Below are 22,379 nucleotides of genomic sequence, written 5' to 3' on the forward strand. Positions count from 1 at the left end.
TTTATGTTACTCAAGGGTAAATAATAAAACACGTTGAAACATCGCCATAACACTAGTTTATTTGCTATAAATAAATAAATTCATACTGGGCAAGTTCCACTCGGATCAAAATCACGCTCCACGTGGATAAAATCCTAACTACTAACGTTATTAGGGTTCGAGGAATTGTACGCGTTGAATATCCACCTCCGTTCGATGTTGGCCCCAATCCCGACCAACTCTTGTTTAAAAACCGTCGGAAACCTATTCATCAACGTTTCGATGTCCGCGGGCCTCAAATTCGTCTCCAACTTGCTAACATACGACCAAATGTAATCCAAACCGGCGCCAAACGGATGCACGTTCAAAAACGCCGAAATGATACCAACCAACTTCGCATCGCATTCGTTGATCCTCTGAATATCCGGAGAGGACTCCGACGTCGTCGTACTTTCGGCCTGATTGCTCTCACTATCGTCGAGCGTTATCACATCTTTATCACAAGACTGCTTAGTCTCCAATTGTTTGATTTTAAGTTGAAGCTCTTTGACTCGTGCCTCTTCGTCAGTTTGTCTCCGTTTCGCTTCAATGAGCTGCTGCTGCATTCCCTGTAGGGTTTGCTGCAGCATCTTGAACTGCTTGTCTTTGTCGTCCAAGTCCTTCTTGTAGTCGACTTTTAACACTTCCACCTGGAACCTCAAACATCAGATAGACGTAAAAATCGTTCTCTGATTACCTCGTTCTTGTACGCTTCCATCTGACAGCGCAGGCTCTCGTTCTCGTCCTTCAGATTGTTCCTCTCCTCCGCCCCCGCCTCGCTCCGGTGCTTCTTCTTCGGCGGTTCGTCTTCGTCCGAGACGTCCATTTCGTCGTCGGCTTTGTCGGTGGCGGGTTCATCCAACTGTACGTTTTTGATTTCCTATAAACACATCGGTCGTTATTTTCTGGGGGAGGAGCGCTCGGGGGGCAAACTACGTACACAAAACAAAATTATGCAATTTCAAACAGAAAACTGTAGACTTATACAGTGCATTTTCACAAAGATTTTAGAGACGAGAGCATGGTGGTGGAAAGGACAACTTTGGTTTTACGTTTTGATTAACTTACCATGGGGTGTTTGAAAATGCCATATCCGGATCGGAAAACTACTTTGGAGGAATGCACTAACCTTTGCGAATTTACCGGGTTTCTACGATTTTTATTTCGTGGGTTCGGGGTGGTTTTTTGAGTTATGAAAGAACGAAGTTACTGACAAAGCTGGGTTCTGGTCAATTCAAACGATATTCGGTTAGTTATTTGTGATCGTCGACCGCCGCCCCCACATCTGTGTCAGCAAACAAACCGCTTCCAAAATTACGAATTCATCTCGACCTCGTACACATTTTTACCTGTTCCTGAAAAAACTGAATGCAAGTCTGCAATTTTGATAGAACCTCTCTCGAACGACCGCCTACAATCTCTACTCGTATTTCGTCGCCGCCTCCTGTACCTACCGCAAAATGCGTCCAAAGTTTAAGACCCGGTTCCTGGCCATACTATGTACAAAATTCGATCTCACCTACGCTCCACCCTCCAGTCGCGAAACCAAAATTGCCCCATCCACCGCATCGAAACCGTCCAATGAGAAATCAGGAAAAAATGAATGATTCGGCTGGTCCTCCTCGTTCGTTGGTTCGGTTCTCTTTCGAACTTACCTGGACTTACCTTCGCAAAACAACAAAAATTTTTACGAATCTCGCGATCATAACACAATCGACATTAGTAGGAAAAACAAGAAACTATATCCTATTTGCATGCAAACCTTGGACGAGACAAAACGGTTAGGCGGCGGCTTAGTGCGCGACGCAGCGCCCGGAAACCGGCTCTGTGAGGTCCAAGGTGGTACGTACCATAGACAGCTTTTTCCAAGTCTCAATATTCTTTCTTTGAGCTTTGGTGAAATGGTCCCAAACCTTCTTGTGACAGGCCGCCACGAACAATCGCTCAATTTGACTGACTAACAGGCACACGCAAATATAAATTAAACCACAGAACCATGATGACCATACTAAAGTTACATTATACTGTATCCAGACGTCCGATTGACCCAGGTATACAGGGGGGATCTTCTAGGCTCGGAGCGGGTACAGTATATGAGATATGATACTTTACCATTGGTACAAAACATTGCATGTGCGTGATTAAATCGGTTTGGTCTTGCAAATCCCTGTGTTACAGGAGCCGAGAGGCTCCGGAGACATGTAATTTAATCACATCGTAACAATATTTGCTAACGACCAGCAATTTAGCGATTACAACTAGATTTTGGTTAATGGTAAGAATGTACACATAAATATGTCTACTACAATAAACTTTCCTTATACAGTCCTATAGCCACAATACATGACATATCTTTAATTATCTTTTTTTTTTAACAACCACTATGTATATGACCATAGACTAGGGCTTCTTTAGCTGCAGTAGCTGAAAAATCTACATATATGTATACTTCAGTTCTTATATTTATTTTTTGGGACACCTAAACAATTAATTTTAAAAAATATAAAAATTTGGCTCAAGCGTAAGGATGTATAATTTTGGAGTTATGTCCCGTTGAATTTGAAAAACGCGATCAAATATCTCCGCAGCCCCCTGAATTTTTTAGTAATTTTTGAGCGATCCGTACTCATGTTGGAGTATTATTTAATAAAATTCAATAAAGAAATACTGTGAATTTAAAATACACAAAATTGGTTGAAGGTTATTTCGACAGAACTTCCATCGCCCTTAAAGTGCAGTCCAGAGGCGTAAATAATCGAAAAATTGGAATCTCGGAATCCGAAAAGTCGAAAGATCGAGCAATCAAACATTAAAAAATCGAAAAACGGAAAAGTCCAGAAATTGAAAAATTACTAAAATTGAAATGTTGAAAAACTGAGAAGTCGAAAACTTGAGAAACCTTGAAATCTAAAATAGCGAAAAAATGTTTTTAAATCAAAAAATGTAAGATTTTAAAATTCGAAAAAACAAAAAATCGAAAAATTGAAAAACCGCGAAATGAAAGAATTCCAAGATTGAAATAATGAAAAAAAAAAACTGAGAAATCCAAAAACTGAAAAATTTGAACATCGAAAAATTGAAAAATCAAAAAGTCAAAAACTTGAAAAATTGAGAAATCGAAACATAAAAAAAACATGAAAAATTGAAAACACTGAAAACTAGAAAAAAATCGAAAAACCGGGAAATCCAAAATCTAAAAAAATTAAAAAATTGAAAAATCGAGAAACTAAAATGACGAAAAATTGTGAATTGCAACATTAAAATATTATAAAATTGAAAAATTGAGAAATCGAAAAATCAAAAAATCGAAAACCGAAAAATTGAAACATCAAGAAATCGAAACATAAAAAAAATGAAAATTCGAAAACCCTGAAATTTAAAAATCGAAAAATCAAAAAAATTGAAAAACCCCAAAACTGAAGTGACCAAAAATTGGGAAAGCGAAACATTGAAAAATCGGAAAATGTGAAATTTAAAGAATCGAAAAATTTAAGAATGAAAAACTGAAAACCCAAGAAATTAAAAAATTCCAGAACTGAAATAACGAATTTGGGAAATCAAAAAATTGAAAAATCGGAAAACTAAAGAATCAAAAAACTGAAAAATTTGGAAACCGAAAAACTCCAAAACTGAAATGACGAATAATTGGGAAAACGAAAAATTGAAAAATAGTAACATCAAAAAATAGGAAAATTGAAAAGCCAAACAGCGGAAAAAACGAAAAACTGAGAAATCGAATAATCAAAAAATTGGGAAATCAAAAGGGTCCAAAATCCGAAATAGAAAAATTTTAAATTAAAAAAAAAACAATAAATCGCTGTTTAAAATTAAAAAAATTGAAAAATTAAAATTTCGAAAAATTTAGCAATCTAACTTTCAAAAATAAAAAGCCGATAAGTCGAAAAATTGAAACACTGAAACATCGAGAAATCGAATAGTCGAAAAATGGAAAAATTGAGAAATGGAAAACTTAAAAAACCGGAAAATCTAAAATTCGAACAGTGAAAAAAATTTTTAAATAGAAAAATGTAAAATTTTAAAAATCGAAAAATTGAAAAATCTGAAACTTAAAAATTCAAAAACTGAAATAACAAAAAACTGGGAAATCGAAAAACTGAAAAATCGGAATATCTAAAAATTGAAATCGACAAGCCGAAAAGTTGAAAAATCTAGGAATAAATCGAAACGCTGCAAAATAGAAAAAAAAAAAAAAATCGAAAAACCGAGAAATCGAAAAATCCAAAATTTGAAAAATAGGAAAATTGAATAAAAAAACTGAAAAATCGAGAAACTGAAATGACGAAAAATTGAGAAAGCGAAAAATTGAAAAATCGGGAAATTAAAAATCGAATCGAAAAATTCGAAAAATCGAGAAATCGAAAAATGTAAAATTAAAAAAATTGAAACATTAAATCGAAAAATTGAAAAATCGAGAAATCGAAACATCAAAAAATCGAAAAACTCAAAAATTTAGAACTTTAAAATCGAAAAATTGAGGAATTGAAAAGCTGAAAAACCCGAGAAATTTAAAAAATCCAAAACTGAACAAAAACATGAAAAATTGAAAACCCTGAAATTTAAAAATCGAAACGCCGAAAAGTAGAAAAAAAAATTGAAAAACCGAGAAATCGAAAAATTGAAGAATCAAAAAACTGAAATGACGAAAATTTAAAAAATAGGAACATCGAAAAATCGAAAAGCCGAAAAGTCGAAAAACCGGGAAATCGAAAAATCAAAAAATTGAGAAATCGAAACGGCTCAAAATCGGAAAGAGAAAAATTGAAAATTTTAAAATTTAATAAAAAAACAACGCTAAATCGAAAAATCCAAAATTTGAAAAATAGGAAAATTGAATTAAAAAACTGAAAAATCGAGAAACCGAGAAATCGAAAAATCCAAAATTTGAAAAATAGGAAAATTGAATAAAAAAACTGAAAAATTGAGAAACTGAAATGACGAAAAATTGAGAAACCGAAAAATTGAAAAATCGGGAAATTAAAAATCGAATCAAAAAATTGAAAATACGAGAAATGTGAAATTTAAAAAATCGAAAAATTCGAAAAATCGAGAAATCGAAAAATGCAAAATGAAAAAAATTGAAACATTAAATCGTAAAATTGAAAAATCGAGAAATCGAAACATCAAAAAATCGAAAAACTGAAAAATTTAGAACTTTAAAATCGAAAAATTGAGGAATTGAAAAACTGAAAAACCGAGAAATTTAAAAAATCCAAAACTGAAATAATGAAGTTGGGAAATCGAAAAATTCTATTTCCCAATCGAAAAATTGAAAATCGAAAAGCTGAAAAGTTGAAAAATCGAGAAACCGAAACATCCAAAAAATGGAAAATTGAAAACCAAGAAATTGAAAATTTTCAAAACTGAAATAACGAAGTTGGGAAATCGAAAAATTCTATTTAAACATCAAAAACATGAAAAATTGAAAACCCTTAAATTTAAAAATCGAAACGCCGAAAAATAGAAAAAAAAAAAAATGAAAAACCCAGAAATCGAAAAATCCAAAATTTAAAAAAATCAAGAACTTGAAAAATCGGAAAATTGAAGAATCAAAAAACTGACAAATCGAGAAACTGAACAACTCCAAAACTGAAATGACGAAAATTTAAAAAATTGGAACATCGAAAAATCGAAAAGCCGAAAAACCGGGAAATCGAAAAATCAAAAAATTGAGAAATCGAAACGGCTCAAAATCGGAAAGAGAAAAATTGAAAATTTTAAAATTAAAAAAAAACGCTAAATCGAAAAATCTAAAATTTAAAAATTGAAAAATTGAAAAGTTGAAAAACTGAAATATGTATCGAAAAATGGAAAAATTCAGAAATTTAAAAGACAACAACTGAAAGAAAAATTGAAAAACTGAAAAATCGAAAAATTTAAAAACCAAAAAGTTGAAAAATCGCAAAATCAAACATTTTATAATTCGAAAAATGTATTTATTTTTTATTGTATTTTATTTTATTTTATTTAATTACGTCCCCCAACAGGCACGGAGGCCCAATTACAGGGGAACGGGACTTTCAAATTGAAAAATCTAAAACCGAGAAGTTGGTAAAAAGTAAAGAGGGTTTCATAAACCACAGTATTTTATAAAATTTACTATGACGGAGAGAAAGAAACGGGTGACCAATTTTTTCGTACTCTTGGAGCCACGAAACGTGCAGAAAACTTGAAAGTAGTCAATCATCCTTGATTAAATCAAAACAAAGATGGTGAAAATGTGTGGCAGATTTGACTACAATCAGTTGTTTTTGAGTTCCTTTGAATTTTTTTTAGGTTCAAAAGTATCATTCTGGCGTAATTTTCAAAATTACCTAACTTGAATTTAAAAATTTTTAACGCCATATTTTTCAGCTTTTTAATAAAATCAAGACATATAAATCCCAGTATTCAATATAAAAAAATCAAAACTTAACGACTTCAAAACTTCAAAATTCCTAATTTGCCGTCTCCAGAATAATTTTTTTCGAAATCTTTTCAACTTTTGCAACCAACTAATTTTAATTTCAACTTCTAACCACGAGAAATAGTTTTTCAGAGCTACTCAAGTAGCCAAAAAAGCCACCTTCTAGTAGACACATTTACCAACTTCCTATACACCAATGATTAACTGTGCAGTACACCTTCGTAACGAAGTGTCGCACAAATCCCTGATCTATTCGTATACTTACTAAAACTTGCTGAATTTGACTAAGTAAAAAAAATCCTACTTACATTGCAATAAAATCCCCTGCATTCGCCCTTTCATTATTTCTTTCGCCTTCTTCAGTTCTTCCTCGTACTGAGACTTCTCGTTGAGCAACCTTCTAACGTGCGAATTCGTCGACTGAATCATCGAATAAAAATTATTCGCGTTCCGCTTATTGCAATCGCCGCGCTCCAACCACGTGATAACCACCTTTAATAACATTAATTACCAGAGAATCTCCAAAACAATTGACGTCCTACCAGCACAGCTTTCGTAAAAGTATCGTCTTGTTTGATTTTCTCAGCTATTGCTATGGCCTCATGGTCGGTGTAATGGACGACGGGAGGCGGCGACGGGGGCCTTAATCGCTCCTCCTCCATTCTCTCCCGGTGTCTTTGCTCTCTCTGCAGTTGCCGCTGTCGACATTCCCACTCGTATTGGTCGTCTCTGGCCTTCAGAGAAATAAAAACGCATCAAAAGTTACGTAACCTAACCTTCCATGTACGACATTTGACAAAATGACTTAAAGTGATTGCTAACTTGACTTAACTTAAAACTTAACTTTCCTTACCCTTACCTGGGCGTAATCCACATGCAGCCGCCCCGTGTTCGGCGTATCGCTGTTCGACCCGATTCTGATCCTGTACCCCGATAGGAAAATGGCGGCGTCCACCGACGCCTCGTACACGAACCGAATGTGGCAAAAATTCTTCTTGCTCAGTCTTAGCGTGGTGATCTCGCCGCACCTCTCGAACACCTCGGTGATGATCTCCTCGGTCATGTTCTCGGGGAGGCCGCCCACGAAGACGGTCCTGCACCCCGGCGGCCGCTCCCGCGTCGTGGGCGGCGGCGCGTTGGGGTTGGGCGGGAACAGCGTGCACGACTTGCAGTGGATGATCTCCTTCACCGGGTTGATGAGCATGTTGGGGTCGGGGGTCATCATGTTGGGGTCGGGGGCCATCATGGGCGGCATCATGCCGTAGTTGTTCATCGAGATCATGTTCGGGTCCATGATCATGTTCATGCCCACCATGGGGTAGCCCATACCTGGAGGGGTCAACGCGCGGTCAGATTGCAGCAGGTGTGGGTAAACAGACACACTTTTGGTGTATTGTTGGTTGCATGTACACACTAACTTAGTCATAATTCGATTTCTACATAACATTACCATAACTATGTGACATTCATAACATGTATATCACCACTTGGAATTTTATCACGGTTAATTAAAATACCACAATAACGAGAAAAAAATGGGTTTTTGAAGGCTATATGCTAATTAATGTACATAGAAACTAAACATTTCATGAAAACAACTCCCTAGATTTGCTAAATAATAATGTTCTTGTTTATAATTTATAACATCCCACATACTACCGACTCACCCATCATTCCGCCCCACATGTTGGGTCCCAGTCCAGACCCGTTCTGGATGGGGATGACGTCCTGCGAGCTGGACATGTTCGAGTCCGAGTCGTCCCTCGACTTCTCCGTGTCCCTCCTGTCCCTGTCCCTTCTGTCCACCCGACGCCTATCCCTCTTGTCCGTGGGGCTCAAACTGGCGTCATCCTTGTCGTCCCCGGACCTCGCCATCGGCGTCTTATTCTTGTTCATGTTAAACTCCAAAGGCGAATCGTTCAGACCAGCTGAAAAAATCGTGAATTCGCTGGGGTCTGATGGCACAAAAGCTGATTGTCCTCCAGCGGGCATTATGGCCCCATTGCCTTAAAATAAATTAAAAGTCGGTGAAAAAATATTTCGGTAGCTTCGAGAAATACCTAGGGCTTGATTGTTGAACTGGAAAGTCATTTTTATATATTTTGGGTGAAAAAATCCCACAACACACAAGCCATTTTTTATCGACCTGACAAAAATAGACGAGTGGCGAGGATAGCCGGAGATTGTCGAGCGGCGTACGTGTCAGATTGTGCAACTTCGTTAAAAAATGTAAACTTATTTAATACAAATATAAACAAAACGTGATTCAGTTGTAGCGACAATGACGATGCGTAGTGTAAGTGGGTGTCTTGTCGGTTGTTGATTTTTTGTTTTGTTTGAAGTGCGACAGTTGGTGAAGTGTGGCAATGGCGTAAAGCCATCGACTGTCAATTGTCGTGTCAGTTGTCAGACTAACGTCATTTTCTTAAACGTCACTAACACTACTATGCGGACAATTATTTTAATCAATTAATAAAAATAGTTTATTTCATAAAGTAATAAATTGGAAGTAAATTGCGTGAACCGTGTCGAACCGTTAAATTGATGAGGTGTAAACATTCATTAAGAAGAAAACTCAATGTGTCATAATTTCCAATTAAGTGTCAATCACAATGAAAAAACTCTTTTCTAAAATCGAAACTAAAATAGAAACCACTTCGAGGGAAGTAAATAATTATGTAGGTAAAGTCTTCACGGTGGGGCGTCAGACGGTAACGGTGGAGGACATTCTGGCAGAAGGTAATTGATAGAGGGCTCATACGCCCCCTTTCTGATCAATAACTCACCCATTCCCTCCATTTAGGTGGTTTTGCAATAGTATACTTAGTCAGGAGCAATAATGGGACACGCTACGCACTCAAACGCATGTACGTCAATAACGAACAAGATCTCAATGTTGCGAAACGTGAAATTCAAATAGCCGTAAGTCCGCTTTATTTAGTCCGGAATTGTTCTATGATCGCCATTCCAGAGCAGTCTCAGTGGCCACAAGAACATCATCGGCTACGTGGACTCCAGTCTGACGGCGACAGGGGGCGGCGTGTACGAAGTCCTGTTGCTCATGCCTTATTGTCAAGAAAACGTCTTTGGTCTTATGAAGCAGCGTGGCAAAGCGAATTTTACGGAACACGAAGTTCTGACTATTTTCTGTGATACATGTGAGGCCGTGTCACGATTACATCATTGCAAAACTCCAATAATTCATCGTGATTTAAAGGTCAGTCTGGTTTAGAGTTATTAGTGGTTTTATGAGATTAAGGTTGGCATAAATGAATGAGCGCTGAGGGGATTGAGAAAATGTATGTACTCATCTCGCCCACGAAGCTGATGACGTCATCTCCTGAAATGCTACTAATTAACACTTATTTTTGTGTTACCTTTTTCTAGTTAAATTTTTCATGTTTTTGTTTCTTCAGTTTTTCGATTTTTCAACTTTTGGTTGTTTCAGTTTTTAAATTTTGCAATTTTTCCTTTTACCCTTTCACGAGTTTTCAATTTTGAATTAATTTTTCAATTTTTTTCATTTCCATTTTTTTTTTTGTTTTTTCAACTTTACAGTTTTGACCATTCTATAATTTTAAAATTTTTACAATTTTCAAATCGATTGTTTTTTTAAAAAAACGAGACGTATGTAAACATAATGTTGACTTTGAAAAATCTAAAAATTGGAAATCAAAAATTTGAAAACCTGAAGAAAGGAAAAATTGGAAAAACGAAAGATGTCTCTCCTTCCAGGTAGAAAATATTTTGGTAGGCGAAAATGGTAACTACGTGATATGTGATTTTGGGTCAGCCACAGCGAAGGTGTTGAACCCCGCCGACAAGGGGGTCGCTTGCGTCGAAGAAGAGATCAAAAAATACACGACTTTGAGCTACAGGTCTCCGGAAATGGTGGACATGTACTGTGGCAAACCGATAACTACGAAAGCTGATATTTGGGTATGTCGCGCGTTGTGTATTTCCGTGTGGGGGTTTACATGGTGGTGTTCCAGGCCCTTGGCTGTTTATTGTATAGGTTATGCTTTTTTACTTTGCCGTTTGGGGAGAGTACGCTCGCGATTCAGAGCGGAAATTTTAGTATTCCTGATAATTCGAAGTATTCGAAGGGTTTGCACCAGCTGATGCGTAAGTCTCATTGTTATTTATGATATCCCTGTGTAAATAAAAGTGTTTGTTAGGTTATATGTTGGAGCCAGATCCTGATAAGAGGCCCGACATTTTTCAAGTCAGTTGCGTCGCATTCCAGTTGCTGTCGAAGGATAATCCTGTGAAGAACCTAATGGTGAGGAAAATAAACAATTATTGAGTAGTTGTCGATCGTGAACGATAAATCAAGGTGGCGGACGCAAGTGTCAACAGTGTCAAAGCTTGCGCGGTCCTCCAGTCCACGAAATTGTCGTCGAAATTTTGGAAATTAATTGTGTGATTTGGACATTATCAAATCGCATTAATTTGTTATGTGAATTTAATCACAAAAAGAATTGTCGGCCATTTTTATTTAAATAACACGCAAGATTGGACACGTCGACTAATTTATTTATTAATCACCCAAAAAAAGGTTGGCAACAAATGTCAACAGTGTCAAACCTGTCAAAGTTTTAAACTCTTCCAGTTTACTAATTCGCTTGAAAAATGCTTGCAGAAGTCGCCACTCCCCACCCTGGACGAGCTCCCCGTGCCGCCCTTCGAGTCCGAGCTCAAGAAGGCCCAAGTCAAGGTGTACAACAAGGCGCCCGCAGCCCCCGTGGTCGAAGGCACCAGTGTGATGCCCCGCCAGCGGCCCAAAGGCAGCTCGACGACCCCTCTCAACCTGAACAACATCCCTCTGACCCTCAGCCCCAGCCCCACAACTAGTAAGAAATCCCAGAGTCCCGTAGCCCAACCTAATTTCCAGAGCAACGTCACGTACCCTTCCGGTTTTCAGAGCGCCGCGACCGCGGCGCCAGACTACCAGCCGTCGTTTTTCCCGCCTACCAATCCAGAGCCGGCCAACAAGCAACAGCTAGATTCCCTGTTCCAGTCTTCCATTTATCCTGATCCGTTCCGAGATGACGGCGCCGCGGAGTCACCCACGAACGCGGGCGCCGGCGACGGTGCTAACGGGAACAAGCAGGAGGGATTCGCGGTGCAGGGGGCGGCGGCGGCGGCGGCTGTGATTTCGCCGGTGTCGCCGGAGAATCCGCTGTTCGGGTCGGGGAATCTGAGCCAGATGGGCGGCCAGCCGACGGGGATGACGGAGTCGAGTAACTACGTGGGGGCCACGATGACGCCGCCGTCTACGCCTACGTTGGCGGTGCCGAAGGGGCATCGGCGGAATATGAGCGACACGACGGCTTTTAACAAGTAGGTTTTTTAAATATTTTTATTTCCCGAGTGTAAGTTATTGAAGTATTAGAATCGAATCCATGGGGCGACTGGCTAGTTTTATGTTTTCTCGACGTTTCATGACCTCTAGAGTATGAAAAATAGGTCTCCCGTTTCCGTCTGTTTGTCTGTCTACCTGTCAAATTTTTATTAGGCGGATAATAATCTCCGAAACTATTGGACGGATCGTTGTCAAATTTTATACGCCTATTGGAATTATCGTGTAGATGGTAAAAACTAACCAAAATTTGCCTAATCATCCCCATCAATAATCTGATGACGTCATTTCCAAAATTAACGTTAGTAACTATTATTATTATTGCTCCTGCACTTGTGGTTTTGAATCCGTGTTGAGATTTAAAAAAAAAAACGAAAGTGTACACATTCTGGTGTCCTAAATTTTTCGAATTTTCAATTTTTCGGCTTTTTGATGTTTCGATTTATCGATTTTCTAATTTTCAAACTTCTCGTTTTTAAATTTGTTTAATTTTTCGGATTTTTCAATTTTTGGATTCTTACATTTCTCGATTATTCAAATTTTAGATTTTTAGATTTTATTTTCCCATTTTTCAATTAGTCGATTCAATTTTTCGTTTTTTAAATTTTTTGAGTTTTCAGTATTTCGGTTTTTGACGTTTCTAAATTTTCGATTTTTTGATATTTTGATTTTCCCGTTTCTCAATTTTTAGATTTTCAATTCTTCATTTTTTTAATTTTTCGAATTCTCGATTTTTCTTTCAATGATTTAGTTTTGCGATTTTTTAGTTTTTCATCTTAAATTTTTTCTTCTATTTTTCAATTTTTCGATTTCTCGATTGATTAACTTTTTGACTTTGAAATTTTAAATTTTTTGATTTCTTATTTTTTTATTGATTTTTCAGTTTTTTCGATTTATGAATTTTTCGTTTTTTATATTATGCATTTTTCAATTTTTCTTTTTTTAAATTTTTCGATTTTTGAATTCCCCAATTTTATATTAAACTTCTCGTTTTTCAATTTTTCGATATTTCATTTTTGGAGTTTTTCAATTTTTGAAGTTTTTACATTTTTTTGGAGTTTTTCAATTTTTGGATTCTTCAATTTCTGGATTATTCAAATTTTCGATTTTTAATTTTTTTGATTTTGCAATATTTATTGTTGGCATTTCTAAATTTTCGATTTTTTGAATATTCGACTTTTCGATTTTTTGATATTTTGATTTTCCCATTTCTCAATTTTTTGGTTGTTCAGGTATTTAATTTTTCAATTTTTAGAATTTGCAATTTTTCGACTTTTCGATTTCTCGATTTTTCAATGTTTCAGTTTTGGGATTTTTCAGTTTTCGATTTTTCAATTTTTTGATTTATCGATTGGACAATTTTTTGACTTCTTAAATTTTAGATTTTTCGATTTCTAGTTTTTTTCAGGATTTAGATTTTTCAATGTTTTTTTTTTAATTTTGCATTTTTCAATTTTTAAATTTTTCGGTTTTTAAATTTTTCGGTTTTTCAACTCCTCAATAATTTTTGAATTTTTCGATTTTTGGATTCTTCAATTTCTCGATTGATCAAATTTTCGATTTTTCGATTTTTCTATTTTTCGAGTTTTAAATTTTTTTATTTTTCAAAATTTCAATTTTTGGCGTTTCTAAATTTTAGATTTTTAGATTTTTTGATTATTCGACGTTTCGATTTTTTGATTTTCCCATTTCTCAATGTTTCGATTTTCAGATTTTTTAATTTTTTTGGATTGTTCAGGTTTTAAATTTTTCAATTTTTTGGAATTTGCGGATTTTTCGACTGCTCCAGTTTTGGAATTTTTCAGTTTTTCGATTCTTCAATTTTCCTTTGACTTTTCGATTTATCGATATAAAAATTTTAAAATTTTCGATATATCGTTTTTCTTTTTATTTTTCAATTTATCAAAATTTCAATGTTTCGATTTTTTCTTAAATTTAAATTTTTTAATTTTTCAAATTTTAATTTCGAATTTGGGCTATTTCGATTTCTTGATGTTTTAATTTTCTAATTGTTCGGTGTTTGGATTTCTCGGTTTTTCTATTTTTGGACTTTTAAGTTTTTCGATTTTTCGACTTTCCCATTTTTTGATGTTTCGATTTCTTGTTTTTTTGATTTTTCACTTTTGCTTTTTTTTAATCTTACATTTTTCGATTTTACGATTTTTTAATATTGAAATTCATATTTCAATTTTTCGAATTTTCCATTTCTCGTTTTAGTACTTTGCGATTTCTAAACTTTTCAACACGTCAATTTTGAAAATTTTTCTACATCTGGATTTTTCAATTTTTCGATATTGTAATTCTGGATTTTTTGGTTCATCGATGTCTCGGTTTTTCGATTTTTCGACATTTGATATTTCGTTTTTTCTATATTTTGATTCCTTGGATTTTTTGTGAATTTGTTTCCCTTTTGATTTCTCGATTTTTCAAACTTTCGTTAATTGATTTTTTGAATTTTCGATTTTTCAGTTTTTCCATTCTTCAGTTTTCGATTTTTCGACTTTCCGAAAGATTTTTCGATTTTCGAACTTTTGATTTTTTAATATATTCCAATTTTTAGATTTTTTGCTTTTTTAATTTCCCGTTTTTCCAATTTTTGATTTTTCGGAGTTGTTATTTGCGCCAAATTTTTCAAAGAAGCGGGATTCATTGGGCTTTACCTCAAGGGTGAAGGAAGTTCCGTCTAAATAAGCTTCTACCAATTTTTTTTTTTTCATTTATTTAAATTAATTGCTTACAATTGCAATTCTACGTAATTTTTTAAATATCATAATTTTTTGTAGTGAGAAACAAAAATTTATTATTACGTATATTTAATATTTTCATTTTTATTTCCCAATTTAGAGAGTACATTATTGGTCGTCAATTTGATTGATTAGAGGTACACGAAGCAATCATTTTTATGCAACTCCAGAATAAAGTTACTCCTACGTAAATCATTTTTATAGGCACCAATATTTCATAATGGAATTGATCTTTTAGCTTATTAAACTTCATGGTCAAAAATATCGGATTGCAATTAATGATTGAAGTAAATTTTTGTGTTGGCAATTCTGAATTATTGACAGCTATACTAATATGTCAGTTCATAATTGTCAATTTCGACATGAGTACGCCTCACAAACGCGTTGATTGGTTGAAATGATGGCAGCTCTAACTGACTGTCATAAATGTCAAATGCCATCATAAAATTTTAAATATGTTGCCAACCTAACAAAAAAATCACAAACACAAGTATATAACGGGACGAGCTGTTTCGGGGAAGTCCTTCGGTCGAGAACACCACTCGCTCCACTAATAAAATCTTTCCAATCGAAATAAAATCCCCTGATCATCTTTCATTGGCATAATTCGCAGCCATCTGTTTTTTCTCCTCGATAAAAACCTCGTCACGTTAATTATTTCCCCACCAGACGCCACCCATTATCTTGCACAAAACCCAGCACTCCACCTGCCAGCACCCTTCACCTTGACCCATTGATCGAAATCCCGTCGTTATTTATTTCATCAATTGCACAATAACCCACCCTTCTCGAATGCGAACACCGCGACAAGATCCTTCCTCGCTCCCCTCCCCTCTCATTGTCTTCGCCACACTTCCTCCTCAAACCGTGCCAATTCTCGCAAAGGGACAAAACCAGTCCCTACAATGTACCTTCCACTTCGAACGCTCAACAGTCGTATGAGTGATAATCCGACTTTCAGAGTGTACGCGTCCGAGACGTCCCAGTTCCTCGCCCCGTACGAGTCCTCCATGAAGTCGCGCAGCAGCGACTCGCCGGTGCAGGAAGTGACGGCCCGCGGGCCCATGGTGCCCCCCGGGGTGTCGGCGTCCACCGCCGACGTCAACCACCCCATCGCCCCGGACAGCAGGTCGCTGTCTGCGGACGTGGCCGACTGGAATCCGTTCGAGGAGCCCCCGTTCAGCCAGATGACGGAGGACCACATCTTCGGGGAGGAGTTCGACAAGATCCGGAGGGGGAGCCAGAGTAGTGAGTACAACGATGTCGTCACTAAAACTACACATATTTTTTCGACGATAGACTTCCATTTGACGTTTTGGTTTTTTTTCGCAGGTATTCAAGGTGTCAAGTCTAGGGAAAGTCTGGTTATGTCTGTGTCTGAAGATCCGTTCGGCTGTGCTCCGTTCAGTCTTCCAGTTAGGTCACGTGATCGAGTTAACAAGACTCACCTTCAGTTCTCAGGTAACCAATCCTAACAAAACAAACCAAGTATAATAGTTTTACGAAAGCCTGTACAATGTAATTATCGCTGTTGAATGGGCCAAGTAGTAGGTGTTTCGAGATTTAACAAAAAAAGATACAGTTTTTTGGATTATCAATTAGCGAAGTTAGGTAGTTAATAGGGTTAGGGTTAGGCGTCACTAGTCTACCTACTAACTTTGAAGTGTGAAGATTTTTTGAGTAATTTGATTAGATTATTTATTGCTGGCACAAAAATTGGGTCGAGGTGGCTACAAATTAACTATATGTAAAATTTTTTTCGCTGTGGAAAAAATTCTTTCTAAAAACCCAACACTGTGCACTGTTTAGCGGTTGAGGTTTATTTATTGCTTAGAAAGCAAAAATAGTCGAAGCGCCATCTGTTGGTTGTGTGCAATAACTGCGACTTATTTTTACTGTGGATAATTTTATTTATTTATTTTATTTTAAGTATAACTCAACATTTTAATTTTATCAGGTGTGACTTGTCTTAATTCTTTTTTTAGATGTCGTACTGAGACATCTAGCAGTTTTTTTTTTATATAAAAAACGTGAATCAGAATTTACCGTGAAAACTTCAGTTGGCACTTCTGTTTCAAACTTGGCCTACTAGATCTGTAGCATTTATGTCGAATTTCATGGTTATTGGTGAAATTGATTCTGCTAACCTCAAAAATAATGAAATTTTATGAAATTAGAAAGAACATGATATATTATTTAACGTAATTGAAATAACAAAGTGTAAAAATACGAACAAAACTAATGAATTTGATCTAAATCAATCTCAAAACATGTTGAAAGATTGTCAACTAAAATTTCGACTTAAAGTAGGCTCCAAGCTCAATACTTTTTTCAAAAACATTTATCAGTTTGTAATACTCAATTTTCTAGCCAAAATACGAACAAACATGTTTTAAACTTAGTAACAATAATTATACAAAGCGTTTTAAGTTTATCAAGTTTAGTTTTAATTTTTTTAACGAAAGTGCAATATTACAGTCGACGTTTTAGGTAACGGTTGCAACTTTGACGTTTTTGTGTATCCGGTCCAACAGGTGGCGCTCGAAGTGGATCTTGTTGTCAAGATCTTTAATATCCACTCATTGTACAACCAGAAAAATTTCGTTAAGTCCTCCATTTTTTGTGATATCACTAACCCAACGACATAATCTTGTGTTGCGTGGACCAATTGTTTCATTTCGTTTTACTTTCATGACTGTAGTAAGTATATTGAGTCGTCCATGTGCAATAGACAGTTTACTGTACTTAAAGGTAATTAGGAAAAGTATAGCTAAATTTTTTATCATTCCAAGAGAAGAAATCGAAAAAAAAACTGAAAAAAGACATTTTCCTAGTCAGTAATTTCGTTGTATGTAATGTTTGAGAAAAAAAAACTATGTTGTGATCATCAAAAACAGTTGCTCGCTTTTAGTTTTAGAGTTTACGTTTATCTGCTTGAAACTACACAAGCTTTGCATGTGTGAACTAGAACAATGGTTGTCGCGAAGACGACAGAAAAAGAACTTTTTCAACACTATTTTTCTAAGACAGACGTCTGGTGTATAGTGTTTTTGTGTGTCGTCACAAGGTGGCGCGATTAGTAAATGTCATTAAATTATTAGTACAAGTATTTTATTTATTACATATCAAACTGTTTAGAAGGCATACTTTCTCCGACTATGATATATATGCTCACTTTATGAAGAGATTATTTTAGCGATTTAGTGTGATTTTATCAAGAAAGAAAGAATGCTGAGTGACAAATAGTGTTGAAATTTCGGTTTTTGCGACCAGGTTGTGTAGTTGAGCGACCTTTGGTGGCAGAAGCCGCCTGTGATACTTTAGTCGTATATGAAAAAGTAAAATCGGCGCATTTAGGGATTTTGTTTTTTCATAGTGCACCCTAGATTTTAATTTTTGACAATTTTGAGGCGATAATTTTGGAACAGCATTTTTAGAAGTACGTGTCTTATCCTTTTTTTCTTGATATTAATTTAACTTAGACTTAGTTACTTCTTTCATCAGTGATCGTTCCTCCTATTTTCTGCTCATCATAATTTTATCGTTACAATATAAATTTTATCGTATGTGTAAATAACTATAAATACTATGCTGGATATTTGTTAATGTGATTGTCTTTACTAACTAGAACAACTTACATAACAATTCTTGTACAGCTATTGTATTTTATGCAGCAATAAAGTTGCTTTATGTTATTTCTTTCTCTTTATTTCCCTCCACAAGTAATGGCTTTCCTCGAAAGTCCTTACTTGGTGCCTCTCTAAAAATGGCTGTTCCAGAATGGTGGTGGGATAACATGTAATAACATCTCGACATTCAAAATTCCGAACGCTATTTCGGCAGCGGAAGCCCACTATCACTTCATGACAGCCATAACAGAGCCCCAGCAGTAGCCTGCTGTAAATAGCGTCGTTGGAAGTCGGCTTGTTACGATCGCGTCGGACCGCTCCGACACTGATCAAACCCATGCTACTCTTTTCCAGTTCTGCCGGTTTACAAGCAAAAAATCAAAGAAGACGACGAAGCCTTCCCCTACTCCCCCCAGCACCAGCAGACCTCGTCGGAGGGCGAAGCGCCCCTCATCAAGTCCGACGGCGAGCCCGAGGTCATGTCGCCGCCGTACGTCAAGGCGCCCCTGGAGGACCGCTCCAAGTACGAGAAGCTCACCCAGAGCAACTACGTCAGCTCGGAGAGCAGCGACGACGACAAGACGAAGAAGAAGCGCAAGATCACCATCCCGGAGAAGCTCCAGTCGGTGTACAAGACCGTGGAGCTCCCGATCAAGTTCCGCGCCGAAAAGAAGAAGCGCAGGCGCGCCGCCGACTCGGTGGACATCGACTCCGACGACTCCATCGGCTCGGCGAGCGACCTGCGGGTGGACGAGGAGCACGAGCACGCCAAGGGGGACGCCGTCAGCGAGACGGTGAGCGAGAGCATCAAGACGTGCGGCTCGTCGGCGTACCACGCGGAGTGCGAGAGCATGGCGACGCACGAGGACGACGCCTCGAGCAGGATGATCCGGGCGAAGCTGCGCGAGGAGGCGAAGAAGAACGCCATCCAGGACGAGGACATGCTGTTCGGGCACAAATACGGCGAGAAGCCGCTGTTATTGGACGACGAGCTGGACTCGGACTGCGAGGTGAAGGTGAAGTTCAACCAATGGAAGCGGGTGAGCAAGGAGACGGATTTGTGGATACCGCCGTCGAGCAGCTTCGAGGACGACAACGACGTGTTCGCGATGGCGCCGTTCAGCAAGCCGCGCCCGAAAGAGGAGGAGCCGGAGGCGGAGCTTAGCGACAAGACGAACTTGAACCCGTTTTTAGACTCGGACTTCGACCAGCAAACGAACTACGCCACGGTCACCGTCAACTCCAACTTCATCAACATCGAAATTCCGTCAGACGCGAAGGACGAGTTCTTCAACGTGACGAGGTTCGAGTCGAACTTCGCCGAAGTGGAGCCGTACTTCAACGATACCAAAGAGGTGATTTACGAGAACGTGAACATCGAGGAGAAACCCCAGACGAACTATTTATTCCCCGAGAACGATTTCCAGATGTTCGGGTTTCCGACTGCTTCCAACCCAGACTTTAATAGTTACAGTCTGGACAGGAAAGGTAAAGTGGAGTCGGCGGACGTGGTGTACAAGTCCAAGAAAGACAAGAAGAAGGACGGGAAGTCTAAGTATCACTTGATCGACGAGAGCGTCTCCGACGAGAGTCCGAGTATCAACTTTCCGAGGAATACGAAGATCGTGAAGCCCGCTTCGTACAAGAAAGCAACCGGGAAGATTAAAGCTGTGAAAAATAAGGCGAAACAAGTGGGTTTTAGTAACATGAGCTTCGAGGATTTTTCTTCCGACGATCGCGAGGAGGTCGAACATGCTGTGATGCCGTTTGAGGTGCTCCGGAGTCCGGAGCAGGAGGATAAGAGGTTTGGGGGTAAGAGGATAGGAAATCCGTTTTCTTGAGGGTCGAAGTCGAAATCGGCGTACGAAATTATTTAAGTGAGAGGGTTTTCTGAACTTTTAATTCTCGGTTTATCTATTTATTGTGTTATTTGTGTTGTGCGGTTGGCACCACCGGTGATTTGTTACCAACCTTGTGTTTACCGTGGTTGTTAGAAAGGCAGCTCCTGGTCAGCTATATATAAAAGAATGATTTTTTTCTGGTGAAAAGACTGGTTAAAGGCACTTCGTCGAGATTAGTAACCTAGAGTGAGTCCCTTAAGGCTGAGAACATAAGTCGCGTCAAATAGGTGCCTTGTAAGAATCAAAATTTGCAAATTACAAAACTAGCAATCCGTTGATAATAAGCCAAAGTTTAACAACACCGTATTTCCTACATATAGCGAGTCAATTATAACGCTTTTATTGTGACATGTAGGTTTGTTTTGTAGCGTAAGAGAGGAACTAGTTGATGTTAAAAAGAGTATTTATTTATAAAAAACTGTATACACTGTTCGTATATAAAACATTCCATTTATTTATATATGTAGTATTTAAACATTAATTGCACTTTTGTAACTTATATTTTCTAAATGCATACAATAAATTTGTTGTCTAAATGGCTCTCTTTACGAACTTTGTACTCTGGTCATGTCGCTTGAACTCTCGTCGCGTAGTAAACCCCTTAAGCGGGACTCCGCGCATTCCTGATGTTGAAAAACGCCGAAACCCCGAAAAGCACCCACGCAAAACCCGCCGCGATTATCCCGATAATCAAGTCCGCCCCTGTGAAAATGAAACCGTCTCTGGTCCCGTAACCACTACTCGGCTGCATGTAGTCCATAAAGTCGAAAATGCTCTGACAAGACAGGCGATTGTGGATCACGGGAATAGCGGTCCCGTGGACCCCCAGCATCTTCTCCAGCACCTTCCTGTACTGGTTGCACGTGGTGTAGTAACCGTCCACGAAAATGGCGAAGTGGATTAAAGCATAGAGCGTGAAAATCGACGTAAGTACGGCAAGAGTGACCCAAAACGACTTGGGGAGGGGGTGGGTGTCGTCCACCTGAATAGCGCGCATTTGCACCATTTCGCCAGCCCTGGAATAAGTCGTGAAATGTGTAACTAAATCTAGGGACTTTTGAGAAATTATACTTACTCATTTTTGCTCATTATCGTTCTGGTCTTGACGAACCGCGCACTAAACAACACCCGGTAACCGTGGAAGGAGGCCATGGAAATGGTGAACAGGAGGTAGAAAAGGGGGCCGAAGGTGACCCAAATGCATGGCGCGGTACTGCCACCTACAACAAAGTTTGTTTTTTGGGGTGGCATTAGTGGATCGTTTTACCTAAAAATTTGGATGGGGTGTATTGGCCATACAAAATACAGCTGCAGTTTTTCCCGTTGACGCACTGGTCGAGGGTGAGTTTCCAGTGGCCCCACGCGATGCCGGTGGTTATGCTTGCGACAGCCCCCAGTACTGTGCAAACGCAGTATGTTATCAAGAGGCGCTTTTCTGATAAAACTTGGCTCATTTTCTGGAAAGGAGTCAAAAATTTAGCCACAATTACTAGATTATGCAGTTATTGATTGAATAAATGATGTGTTGTCAGTAGACGTATCCTAGAGTCGCTTTTACACAATCGATACGTTATCATTCGCTAACATGTTTGTTTTTCTTTTTTATTTCACTTGTTTTCAGTTACACGCGTCCGTTATCACTCTTTCTAAATACTAGATACAGAATACAGATAAACTAAGTAACGGAAACGCGATAACAGGTGAGTTTAAAGGCGTTGTTCCACCGAATGTGTGGACTTTTAAGCCTGCCGGACCTTCCGTTCATGTAAATGCGCCTTCAGGATCACTGATTTATAACGTATTTGAAGTCAAATATCGATACTCACCGTCAAAATTTTGTAAAATTGTTGTTTACAAACAAAACAACGCACTGTAAACACCCCACCTGTTGGCTCCCACTACTCACCTGGTTGTCGAATGTCGACGCACCTGAGAGGTGACTAAGGATGTACAAACATTTTTGTTACTATTTATTTAATTGTAGCAATAATTTTTGTTGGCTTGTTTCCGGTTTCGTACGTTTTCTAACTCGGGTGTTTGTCTTACAAAAGGTAAGTTTTACTTGTTGCAGGAATGATTAAAGTTAATTAAAATAATTTGGGTTTGTGGCATGGACACTCCTACTTGACCTGTCCGTGGATAGGCAACCAACATTACAGGAGCGCGTTTTTGCTGACTACATTAATATGTCTGGTACACGAAATTTAATAAACAAAACTTTTCTTCTCAAGAACTGAAGTACTTAAAAAGAAAAGAAAAACTGTGATTTTGGTCTAGAGAAAAATATTTAATTGAAATTTT

At 37.8% G+C, this 22,379-nt stretch overlaps 3 protein-coding genes across 4 annotated transcripts; 1 reads left to right on the forward strand and 2 right to left on the reverse strand.

The window, feature by feature from the left end:
* Nucleotides 1-37: 37 nt before the first annotated feature.
* LOC135127593 (ecto-NOX disulfide-thiol exchanger 2) lies at nucleotides 38-8,618 on the reverse strand. 2 transcript variants are annotated; one of them, XM_064054081.1, is made up of 8 exons: nucleotides 8,503-8,618; nucleotides 8,110-8,448; nucleotides 7,302-7,771; nucleotides 6,985-7,176; nucleotides 6,751-6,934; nucleotides 1,869-1,975; nucleotides 716-898; nucleotides 38-668 (listed from the first exon to the last, which is right to left on the reverse strand). In XM_064054081.1, exons 1-8 carry the CDS (start codon nucleotides 8,531-8,533, stop codon nucleotides 135-137), a joined length of 2,040 nt encoding a protein of 679 aa, XP_063910151.1. In that variant the 5' UTR covers nucleotides 8,534-8,618; the 3' UTR covers nucleotides 38-134. The 2 variants fall into 2 exon arrangements, with proteins under 2 accessions (XP_063910151.1, XP_063910149.1); XM_064054079.1 differs by having other exon boundaries at nucleotides 7,296-7,771.
* A 202-nt stretch (nucleotides 8,619-8,820) lies between these two features.
* On the forward strand, nucleotides 8,821-20,490 carry LOC135127592 (AP2-associated protein kinase 1). Its single transcript, XM_064054078.1, has 10 exons — nucleotides 8,821-9,181; nucleotides 9,246-9,364; nucleotides 9,414-9,659; nucleotides 10,178-10,381; nucleotides 10,435-10,567; nucleotides 10,621-10,724; nucleotides 11,085-11,785; nucleotides 15,510-15,796; nucleotides 15,881-16,009; nucleotides 18,532-20,490. The coding sequence occupies exons 1-10, from the start codon at nucleotides 9,055-9,057 to the stop codon at nucleotides 20,016-20,018; spliced, it is 3,537 nt and encodes a 1,178-aa protein (XP_063910148.1). The 5' UTR covers nucleotides 8,821-9,054; the 3' UTR covers nucleotides 20,019-20,490.
* On the reverse strand, nucleotides 20,464-22,015 carry LOC135127594 (uncharacterized). Its single transcript, XM_064054082.1, has 4 exons — nucleotides 21,905-22,015; nucleotides 21,346-21,535; nucleotides 21,154-21,298; nucleotides 20,464-21,094 (listed from the first exon to the last, which is right to left on the reverse strand). The coding sequence occupies exons 2-4, from the start codon at nucleotides 21,530-21,532 to the stop codon at nucleotides 20,680-20,682; spliced, it is 747 nt and encodes a 248-aa protein (XP_063910152.1). The 5' UTR covers nucleotides 21,533-21,535; nucleotides 21,905-22,015; the 3' UTR covers nucleotides 20,464-20,679.
* Nucleotides 22,016-22,379: the final 364 nt, after the last annotated feature.

This window comes from Zophobas morio, unplaced genomic scaffold (assembly GCF_036711695.1).
Source record: "Zophobas morio isolate AGI-343-1 ecotype UQ-CSIRO unplaced genomic scaffold, CSIRO_AGI_Zmor_V1 ptg000012l, whole genome shotgun sequence".
Lineage (NCBI taxonomy): Eukaryota > Metazoa > Arthropoda > Insecta > Coleoptera > Tenebrionidae > Zophobas > Zophobas morio.

Coding starts and splice junctions, on each gene's coding strand:
- LOC135127593 (XM_064054079.1), bottom strand. CDS start 8,533: ATGACTTTCCAGTTCAACAATCAAGCCCTAG. Junction 8,449..8,502: donor GTTCAACAATCAAGCCCTAG/GTATTTCTCGAA, acceptor ATTTATTTTAAG/GCAATGGGGCCATAATGCCC. Junction 7,177..7,295: donor TGGATTACGCCCAGGTAAGG/GTAAGGAAAGTT, acceptor ATTTCTCTGAAG/GCCAGAGACGACCAATACGA.
- LOC135127592 (XM_064054078.1), top strand. CDS start 9,055: ATGAAAAAACTCTTTTCTAAAATCGAAACTAAAATAGAAACCACTTCG. Junction 9,182..9,245: donor GGAGGACATTCTGGCAGAAG/GTAATTGATAGA, acceptor CCCTCCATTTAG/GTGGTTTTGCAATAGTATAC. Junction 9,365..9,413: donor AACGTGAAATTCAAATAGCC/GTAAGTCCGCTT, acceptor TCGCCATTCCAG/AGCAGTCTCAGTGGCCACAA.
- LOC135127594 (XM_064054082.1), bottom strand. CDS start 21,532: ATGAGCCAAGTTTTATCAGAAAAGCGCCTCTTGATAACATACTGCGTT. Junction 21,299..21,345: donor CACCCCATCCAAATTTTTAG/GTAAAACGATCC, acceptor ACTTTGTTGTAG/GTGGCAGTACCGCGCCATGC. Junction 21,095..21,153: donor ACGATAATGAGCAAAAATGA/GTAAGTATAATT, acceptor GACTTATTCCAG/GGCTGGCGAAATGGTGCAAA.